This window comes from Myodes glareolus, chromosome 22 (genome assembly GCF_982192425.1).
Source record: "Myodes glareolus chromosome 22, mMyoGla1.1, whole genome shotgun sequence".
NCBI classification, from domain to species: domain Eukaryota; kingdom Metazoa; phylum Chordata; class Mammalia; order Rodentia; family Cricetidae; genus Myodes; species Myodes glareolus.
In genome coordinates, this window is record NC_142047.1 from 51,036,795 (window position 1) to 51,047,438 (window position 10,644).

At 50.4% G+C, this 10,644-nt stretch overlaps 1 protein-coding gene across 4 annotated transcripts in view; it reads right to left on the bottom strand.

The window, feature by feature from the left end:
* Positions 1-1,729: 1,729 nt before the first annotated feature.
* The window catches only part of Ca5a (carbonic anhydrase 5A), a 29,397-nt gene continuing 20,482 nt past the window's right edge, over positions 1,730-10,644 (bottom strand). For 2 of the 4 annotated variants that reach the window (XM_048437440.3, XM_048437441.3), the window contains exons 4-7: positions 9,416-9,511; positions 8,758-8,820; positions 3,702-3,857; positions 1,730-2,826 (exon numbers count right to left, since the gene is read on the bottom strand). In XM_048437440.3, coding sequence (XP_048293397.3) covers positions 2,614-2,826; positions 3,702-3,857; positions 8,758-8,820; positions 9,416-9,511 — 528 coding nt within the window. In that variant the 3' untranslated portion in view covers positions 1,730-2,613. The remainder of the gene's footprint in view (positions 2,827-3,701; positions 3,858-8,757; positions 8,821-9,415; positions 9,512-10,644) is intronic. The other 2 variants (XM_048437442.3, XM_048437443.3) reach the window with 1 other exon arrangement.

Consider the following 10,644-nt stretch of genomic DNA (forward strand, 5'->3'; position numbering starts at 1 on the left):
AGGAATGAACCCCTGCCAAAGTAAACCCAGGGGCTACGCGAGCTCTCTTTGATTCAGCATGCTATTTGTGGACCAGAATACATATTTATTCTTTATTTTCCCCAGTGAAACACACTGTGCCTTGGGAAGCAGATTAGTGCTTGCTTGTTTTTCCGTGCTGTTTTTCATTGCGTACCTGGCAGTAAAGGGATGTTTGAAGCTAGCACGAGGAGGTTGTTGGTTGAGCTGTGTTTCTACCTGAGGGGAAAAAAATTTAATGTCATGAAATTAATAACTACCATATGGATAGGGATTGTCTTTCTTCCAAGCAAGCAAGCAGTAAAAAAAAAAAAAAAAAAAAAAAAAAGAGCCCAGAATGGCTGAGGTGACAGGACACCTGCTGGCCCCTGGAAGAGGTGGTGGAGCCTCAGGTAGTCCTGATCCAGAGTGCAGGTGATGCCCCCGAGCCTGGCAGTCCTCTTGGCTTGCTGATGCTGTGTGATGTGGGCAGGCTCACCTCTGTGGTGGAAAGAGCAGGTGCAGGCACAGGCGTCAGCTCCCGTTCTTCTGTGAAATAAACACCGAGGGTCTTTTGATATGCCGAGAGCTCTTCTAGAGACTCGGCAGAACTGTCTTTAATCTGATGGAGTTTGAATCCTAGGAGGCTGATAACAAAGGCTAACAGAGGGAGAGGGATCCCAGGACACATTGGGTCCATTGGGCTGAGAGGTCACAAGAAGAAACAGTAGGGATAAGGAGCCAAGTGTGACAAAGGGTGAGCACTCTGTGATGGGCCATTGCCAGAGACCCAGGAAGGGATGAGCTGCAGGGCCATCTGAGGGTGGAGAATCACAGGAAGAGGCCGGAAGCTGGAGGCTCAGCCTGATGGAGCAGGGTGAGGTAGCTGGAGGCCAGGATACCATGTGGGGTGATGTTTTTAGGGAGGTTATCACGGAGGCCCCAGGTCACCACAGTCACTTGGCTAGTGGAGCGGAGTGAGGCCGTGTACCCTGCTAAAGGCACTTCTTTCTCCTTGGCCCCACAACCAGGTGAGGCATCCGGAAACACAGTCCAGGCTCTGGCAAGTGAACATGCCATCTGTTTTTTTCCGGTAAAGTAGAGCAGACAACATACATGAAGGGCATACAACAGAGGGGTGTCTGGGGCAATCAGGTGGCGAAGGCAGGCATTCTTTTTCCAGGTCCTCTTACTTTGTACTGTATCCCTTCCTGAATGTCAAGGGACTCAAGGAGTCCAAGGGGAGGACTACCACGCTCCTCAGAGATACCCACGTCTTAATCTTCACCCTAAGGATGTGTGATTTGGCCTTAGGGACTCTGCAATGGGGTGAAAGACATTGTTATGAAGAACTGATCCTGGGTTGTGTGTGGACTTCAGATAATCAGGAGGGCTCTCTCTGGAGGGAGGCCGTAGGGTTATATCACAGGAGGAGGAGGATGATTAATTCCTTACCAGCCTGGGGCTGTATACTGAGTCTCTCCAGGGCCTCTAGGAAGAACGGGCCTTGCCCACACCCTGACTACAGCCTTGGTCTTCCTGAACTCTGAATGGACTTGGGGTTCTTCAAGCCCTATAATGTGTTATAGGGGCCCTGGGTTTGACAATGAAGAAGAAGATATTGGTCTCACCCTCTGTGTTGCTGAGGACTCTGGATGGCCCTAGCCATGATGCACAGAAGACATCCATGCACAAAGAGGAGAGAACAGAGCTGAGAAGCCAGACAAAACAATTCGAGTGTAGGTGATTCGCTCAGTCTTTTTTAATTTGCTTAGGATTTTGTTGGTTTTGTTTTTTTATTTTGTTTTGTTTCCGAGACAGGATCTCACTATGTAGCTCTGACTGTCCTAGAACTCATTATGTAAATCAGATTGGCCTCAAACTCACAAAGATCCATTCCCCCACCCTCACCCCCACCACCTGCCTCTCTGGTGCTGGAATTAAAGGAATGAGCCACCACCTCTGGCAACTTGCTCAGTCTTGAAGGCCATCTTGTACCTTGAAGGCCATCTGTCTTGGGTCTCCTGAGATGGCCTTGCCCAGGGTTCTACCCTATGAGCTTAAGTTTCTGTGTGTGTGTGTGTGTGTGTGTGTGTGTGTGTGTGTGTGTGTGTGTGTGCATGTGCACACGTGAATGATTTGGGTATTTTGGTGCATATGAGTGTACAGATGCAAATGTGTACTTTTTGCATGTGCAGGTCAGAGGGTGTCACATCAGTCCTCAGATACATTCCACATTTTGTTTGAGACAACAAGACTTCTCTTTGTTCTGGAATTTTATGACATAGTCCTGACTGGCTGCCTGCAAGCTCCCAGGAATGCCCTGCCTCCACTTTCCACATCACCTCCACTGAAGTTTACAGGTGCACCCTTTCTGGGCAGATACTGGGGATCTGAACTCAGGTCCTTATGGCCTCAGGTAAGCTCTTTGTAGGCTGAGCTGTCCCTCCAGCCCTGTTTCAAGCATTTCCCTTACTTGCAACAAAAAAAGCAGGTTTACTGGAGTAATGATCTCGTCTTCTTTTTAATCCAGGTGTCACATCACATGATACCCCTGCAAAATGCACACCTCGTTTTCACTCCATTCTGCCTATCTTTGCAGACGTCATCCTGTGTTTAGGACCTCATTCCCACCCTAGTGGCCTGGAATGACGCACGGACTTTCCGGTCCAGGAGAGGCTGGAGTGGGCGGTAGTTGTTCACCATTGCCTCTTCTTCCTCACCACGTCCAGAAAACAAGAGAGTGCGGAATGCTGCCAGCTGGAATAGAGGGCAGCCAGAGTGAGCTGAAGCCAGCCTGGAGGGGGACAGGTGCCAGGTATCTCCTCCCTACGTGACCAACATAACACAGTATAATGGACCAGTGACCCCAGAAGGTTCGTTAGCAGCACCGTAGCTGTCATCTTGTTGGGACTGGAGAGCCCAGAGTCATGACAGAACCCCAGTAGCCCCATAGAAAGGCCACAGAAGGGTACTGAGGCCCAGCCAATAGCCAATACCAACTTGTTAGCCATGGAGTGAGCCACATAGGTAGGGAAGGAGTCTTTTGTGTGCCATGATATACACCCCTCCACCCCCCCCCCCAGCCCCCACTGAACTGTGATGAGTTGGGCAAGAACTCAGGTCCAAGTTGGTATCACTTTTGTTCTTACACGGACTTTCCCAGGCACACTAGCTGCGACCTCAAGGACCTCAAGGAGGTCCACACCTGGACCTCAAGGACGATGATGTTTACTAGCCCCGAGTAACCCATCGATACCCCGAGTGTGATCATGGGAGCCTTGTACTCAAGACTCTCACGCAAACGGAAAATCCTTCTAGCCATTCAAGAACATCCGAAATGTGCCAGTACGGCTGGGGAGGTGGTTCAGTCAGTCAAGCGCTCGCCTTGAGTTCGAGCCTCGGGATGCATGGGAAAAAGGCTGGCGTGATGGTGTGCTCAAGCAATCTCAACTCTCAGGGGTGGGGAGACAGATCCTGGGGCTAGTCAGCCAGCCCAGCCTAATGTATGAGTTTCAGGCCAATGAGACAGCCTGCCTCAAAACACAAGATGAGTGGTACCCAAGGTGTGACTTCAGACCTCCACTGCACATGCAAGAGATGTACCAGAGGATGGAATCTAGTGATGCCCTGCCACGACACCTTGATGAAGACGGAGGTCAAAATGACCTCCTTCGGAACTGTGACTCGGCTGCAGCACTCACCTGGCTTGGAGCCACCTCAATGGGCATCTTCTGGATAATCCAGGTGACTGACTCAGCTAGGGGTGGGGTGGTGAGGGAGCCAGGATAGGTCCAGTAATCCTGGCAGGCAGGCAGCAGAGAAGACGGGTCAAAGGGGCCCACAGCCACCTGTGTATCCTGAGGACAAGAATCACAGCCCTGTCAGGGGTTCCGCATAAGAAGGCCAGGAAGAGGCCCATCTTCCCATGGCTCTGATGGACAAAAAAGCATGAGGAAGAATGGCTACATGACCACCATTGTTGTACGTGGAAACAGAAAGAAAAGATGATTCTTCTTTACAAGATAGGGACTCCTACCAAATAGTTATATTTCTCTTTAAAATTAAGCCTCTATATATACCTTGACTGGGAAGATAGATATATTATATATACATATATTATATATGTGTGTGTGTGTGTGTGTATGTATGTATGGCCCTTTTTGCCATTTTTCAAGTGTGCAATTTGGGGGTGGTATTAAAGACATTCACGTCATGTAGCCACAGTCCACATTTATCTCCAGAACTTTCTCTGCCTCGCTAAACACTGACTCCTATCTTTCCCTGACCTCTGGGAACCACAGTCTACTTTCTAACTCTAAACCTGGAGACCCGTGGACGTCAATGTGTCTCCTTCACGCGGCCCTGGCTGACCTCGAACTCACAGAGATCTGGGATTAAAGACCTGTGTGTCCACAAATGGCTTTGCAGCTGTCTTCGTGCCTGACTTATTCCAATGGACATTGTGTCCTAAGGGTCTACCCGCAGTACAGCAAGTGTTAGAACAGCCTTTCTTCCTGACTTTGTTTCTCTCCCTGCTTTTGCTTGTTTGTTATGGGCCTTTTGTTTTTGTTTTTTGAGATAGGGTTTCTCTACGTAGCCCTGGCTGTCCTGTAACTCACTCTGTGGACAGACTGACCTCGAACTCGGAGATTCACTTGCCTCTGTCTCCAATCTGAGTGCTGGGATTAAAGATGTGAGGCACAACACCCGACTGCGACAGGGTCTTATGGAGCCCAGGGTGTCTTCGAAATCTCTGTGTTGGGCAAGGATAATTTTGAACTCCTGATCCTCCTGCCTCTACCTCCTGAGTTCTAAGATTACCGATGTGAACCAGGATGTTCTGTGTGTCCTTCTGTGTTATGGCCTGATGGAAAGCGTCCACCATGTGGCTGGCCCATGTTTCATTTGCATTCACCCATGCTGGACATTTGGCCTGCTCCCCCTTTTTGGTTATTTTAAAGAATACTTCTGGAATGGGATGGGGTGGGAGCTGTTTGCTTCACGGCTACTTTATCAGGGTCTATATCCATATCCAAGATGACCGGATCAGAAAGACATTTTTTTGTTTTTAATTTAAGACCCCCCAAACATGTGTTTCCAACTGTGGCTGCATTGACCAATCTCTTAGTTTTAAAACAACTGCCTGTCTCCCTCAAGCAGCCTGACTCTAAAACTGGACGCGCTGTGGGACCCTCCCCCACCCAGCCTCATGTTCTCTCTCACAGGGAGCAGGTGGTTGGAGCAGCTCACGCTCTCCGCCCTCCTAAGACAGTTGGAGTCAGCCTGGCCTCCGCCTCAGGCCTTGTGTTCCCAGTTGATGTTTGCTTGCTTCCTGGGTTTCAGAAAGCCTCTCTGAGCTCTCTTGGGATGTCACCGTCTGTTTGCTCATTCATGCACGCACGCATGCATTCACTAGTGTTTGTCTGAGCCCCTGTGAACCTAGCTTTGCCTCGGGTGTCAAGGGTACAGATGCAGAAAAGCGGACAGGACTATTCCCTTCTGTGGAGCTCGCGTGGGATAAATAAGCATCAGCACTTGGCACTGGGGACTTTGTGATGGAGAAAATTAGCAAATTAGGGGAGCAGGGTGAGGTGGGAGGCAGTGGGTATTTTGACAGGCATGGTCCCAGAGGCCTAGTGGGTGACATCTGAGGAAAGACACAGAAAGGCACCAAGGAACAGACTGTGACTGTTCTATCTGTTGCAAATGTCCTGAGGCAGAAGCAGTCAGATGGACCTGAGGAACGCCAAGAATGTGGTGTGGTCACAATTAGTGACTGAAGTGCAAAGCAAGGAGCGCAGGAGGGGTGGCTCAGTCAGGACAGAGCTTGCCTGGCAAGCAGGAGGCCCTGAGCTCTACCCTCAGAACACACGTGAAAAAACTGGGCAGGATGGTGTATGCTCACGCAATCCCAGCCAGCACTGGGGAAGTGGAGACGGGCATCTCCCTGGGGCTCGCGGTTGGGCCAGCCAGCCTGCTTCACCTACACTGTGAGCTCTAGGACACCGAGAGACTCTTCCTCCAAAGCTAAGGTGGGCAGTGGATGGCACCTAAGGAACAGCATCTGAGGCCTCCACATATTCATGCATACAAAGTCAATATCAGAAGAGGTGACAGAGGAGAAAAGCCAGCAGAGAGGGACACCTTGCCTCAGCCAGGGACTGGGGATCCCTGTGAAAATCCACCTCGACAGCAGGAGTGCCAGCTGCTCACTGCCTGGATTTGCTCATCCTATGAAGATATCACCACTCAAGGGTCCAGAGACTGAGGTCCCTCCTCCCCATGAGCCTCCATGGCCCAGGGGTCCCTAGAGTCCTCAAGCAAGTAGGTCCGGGACAGCGACCTCCACATTGGTGAGGGTGAGAGACAGAGACTATGAACCCAGTCAAGACCCTTTAGACCGCAATACTGAGTACTATGCAGGGTGTCAGGGATCCTGCTGATTGAGTCCCTAGCTCTAGGGTCCAAGGTCTAGATCCCAGACCCCAGGTAGTCCATCCTGCTTGAGCAAGGACATTGTATTCTCTGCTGGGGAACCACAAGGGTGTAGTCCAGAGCTGCAGCGAACCATCCTCAGGGACGGGCTTACTGAACAGATGAGCCACAGAGATTTGAGCCCAAGGCCACCTGACCTCCACCTCCTTTCTCTCTCTCCCATCCTCCCTAGAGCCATCATGCTTCAAGCCTTTTAAAGTCTGACAAGCTCCCCAAGGTAGGAACACTCTTTGAGTCCATCTTAGACAGTTCTGAGTTTAGCAATGCTTCTGGAGACATCCTGTCCTGGGCCACAGCCCCACCCACCCACCCTGTCACAACAGTAGATGAGCCCGTGTGGTGTGAGTCATCCGGACTCTTCAGCCACACCACAGCTGGGCCCGGACCCAGCCCATTTACTTAAGACCAACACTGGGCCTATCTCACGCCCATCTGGGTAACAAGGCCCCCATATATCCTCTCTCAGTATCCAAATCACATAATAGGGAAATTGGGGCTCTGAGAGGTTAAGTAACTGGCTCAAAGCCACACAGTTTCCTGGCAGATCCAGGGCCTTGGACCCAGGATATCTTGACTGAGGCTCTCCGCCACACACCCCAAACTCCTAGAAGTCCTAAACTTGCAGACGGAGAGCCACAAACAAGAGGTCCTTGAGTGTCTTCCACTTGTTAGCTTAAGGAGCCCTCCAAGACTGGGCCTTTCATGTCTTAAAGTCCTTTTATGTCTTAAAGTCCTTTTATGTCCTAGAGTCAGTGGGTTATTTTCAGGGGACTTAGCATGATTTGGGCTAGCACTACATCCCAAACCCCACGTTTCGCCTGTAGTCAGCCTATAGGGAAAAGTAGCTCCAGAACCTTCCGAGGAAGGAAAACAGACCCCTGAGTAAACAACACTCCCCAGCCAGCTCCTTTCTTTCCCACCCTCGTGGGAGGCAGAGGCCAGCTGGGAAAACATCCCGCCTTCCAGCTTTGCTCTGGCTGTGGACCAGCACGGAAGAGGGTGAGGAGCTGGGCGCCCGGTACCTTGGCCTTGAGGTGTTCCTGAACGGGCGGACAGAACAGTGGGGGTAGGGGAATCTGTCTCTATCCCAGGGGGCATCTGAACCTCAACATCAAGAGGAGGCAAGACGCAGATCAAACATTCCTGTGAGCTTTGAGGAAGGGGCGGCCACGCTTTCCTGCAGGGCAGCTCTGACCATTGTTAAGACAGGTGGAAGCCTCCTCTGTCCCCGTGTCCCTATGTCCAATGGCCACCTTGCTTCCCTTTGCCTCAGAATTCTTTGTTGTGGTACTGAATAAATAAACCTATCCCTTTGGAATTTCCATTTTCCCATCAAAGTCCCTTCTGAGTTCGTCTTAAAGAAAAGTGACACCATTACTCTGTCATTTTCTTAAGACAGCCTAACATACCAAGGCACACAAAGAATGCCCAGCCACCTTCAGCATGAACTGGGGCCCTGCCGCCGGTCTGTGCATCACCCAGGCTGCCCCTTCCTCTCCCCAGGTCTGCTCTGTCCTTGGTCTCTGTTAAACTCTTTCTCCAGGGTGTGCTGGTGATGCATTGGTCTGGGTTTGCACACGCAGCAGGTAGACACTTCTGTCTATTTTAGAAGACATTATCACTACTGGACATTGCGTCTGAGCAAAGCAAGAATAATTAGGATTCCCTGGGTGGCTGGACTTGGGGGAGTCCCAAGTAGTCCAGCACCCTTGTCTCACTGAGGGGGAAATTAGCAGTAATAGACGGAACGTACGTCATTCCTTCTCCTCCCGAGACAGGGCTTCAAGTATCCCAGGGATGACCTTGAACTTCTGATTTTCTTGCTTCCACCTCCCAATATTGCAGCTGTCTCCTGCTACACCCAGTTTATGTCGGTGCTAGGAGTTGAACCCAGGGCTTCACCCATGCTCAGTGAGCTCTCTACTGATGAGCTACATCTGAGTCCTCTTGTTTGTTTTTGAAGGCTCTCATCCTGTAACCCAGGCTAGCCTGGAACTCATTATGTAGTTCAGGTTGGCTTTGAACTTTTGGCAATCCTCTTGTCTCAGCCTTTTCAAGTGCTGGAATTAAAGGCATCTGCCACTCTCAGGGCTCAGCGGGAAAGCTTCCAAATTCAGCTCGTGACAAGAGCCTTAGGACTGGCCCCTCACTTCTCTTCCTAGGACCGGCGTCTCACCCCTTTGCCAAACTCTTTGAATTTTCGCTAGTGAGTCGTTGCTCTGGCAACTTCGGTGCCCACTTTGCTGGTTTCGTGCTTCTTACCTTGTGTTTCACGTTTGGCAAGAGGTCCACCAGCCTCTGCAGAGTCTCATGCCGGGCCCCAAGCTGCACAGCACAGACACACAAGCGTTAGACTGGGAGGCAGTGGACAGTGGAAACACACCTTGCTTCCAGGGGACAGTGTGCAAAAGACTATCTCTTGTGCTTGTTTGCTTTGTCGTTTTTCCACATAGCATTTTTACTGATTGATTCTCTGGGAGTTTCACACCATGCACCCCAATTGCAATCCTTTCCTGGTCCTTCCATGTCCAGCCCCACTTGTGATCTCCCTCCCCAAAATAATAATAATAATAATAATAATAATAATGATGATGATGATGATGATGATACAAGCTTTCTCTGTGTTATCTATAAACTCACCGGAGCATGGTCAAATGCTCAGTGGCCTGCCCCTTAAATAGAACTGAGTCCTTTCTCTCCCACCGCTCCTCCAGAAACGATCAATTGTGAGAGCTACCCTTCAGCATCCCTGTCACACTTTCGAAGCGTTCTCTTCAGTGGCTTACTATCTAGACTGTTACTTTGGGGTGTGAGGGTGGGGTTGTCACAGAAGCCTTCCATGTCCCCCCCTGCAAAAGGCCATTCTTGATGACCAAACGCAACCATTCTCAGCGGGAGAGTCACGCCCAGCGGACGTTACCTTCAGAAACACGCCGATCACCGCCAGCCCATTCTCTCCCACGGCGGCTTCCTTGTAATTTTCATATTTCACGGGATTCCAGTGAACCAGATGGAGCTGAAACAAAGAATGTTAACGTGTCGTAATACAGCAGAAACAGCAGTCACGCCACTCTGTGCAGCATACCCTAGGGTCACGCCAATGTCATGTCACTACATAAAGGGCTGGTGGCCAGAGTTTGGGGGAGCTTCCCACACACAGGTGCCAAGAGCTTCGCAGCGAGGGAGAAGACCTGCTTTAGTTTCTCTTCCTGCCGTGTGGCTGTGAGACAACACCCTCACAGAAGCAACTGAAAAGAGAAAGGGTTTATTTCAGTTCATGATTCAAGGTTATTGTCCACCGCGGTGGGGAAGTCAAGGGAGCAGGAGCTTGCGACAACTGGTCACATCATGCCTGCGACACCTGGTCACATCAGGCCCGCAATCAGAAGAGGGGAACAGTGCGTGCATTTCTATCATTTATCATCTCTTCCCACTCACACAGCCTGGACCTTGCCCCAGGGCGTGTTCCCTCCCGCAGTCCAGAAGACTTGGGATGGTGTGCTGGAGAATGTCCCCCACAGGCTCAGGCATTGGGACACTTGGTTCCTAGTGGGTGGTGCTGCTTGGGGAGGTTTAAGAGGGTGTCCTTGGTGGAGGAAGAAGGGAGGGTGTCATTGGAGGAGAGTGTAAAGACCATTTCCAATTTGCTCTTACTGTTTCATGCTTGTGTTTAAAGGTGTGAGCTCTCGGCTTCGGCTCCTGCTGCTATGCCTGTCACTTACTAAGATGACATACATGCCTTTCTGTAATCATAGCCCCCCAAATAAGCCCTTCCTTTTATAATTGACTTGGTCGTGGTGGGGTTTTTGTTTTGTTTTGTTATTGTTTCTTGAGACAGGACTTCATTGTGTAGCCCTGGCTGTCTTAGAACTTGCTCTGTAGACCAGGTTGACCTTGAACTCAGAGACCTGCAGGCTTCTGCCTCCGGATACTGGTATTAAAGGTGTGCGCCACCAAAGGTGGTGGTCACAGTGTTTTATTGCAGGAACAGAAAACTAATGGAGACAGAGGTCTTCTCATATTAATGAGCATAATCAAAAGAATCCCCTGCCAACAAAACAGTCACCAGTAGTCATTCCAAGTCTTTTGAGTTGGAAAGCCAGAAATGAGGTTTTTTGATCCCCTGTATCTATGAGTCACTAGGAACAA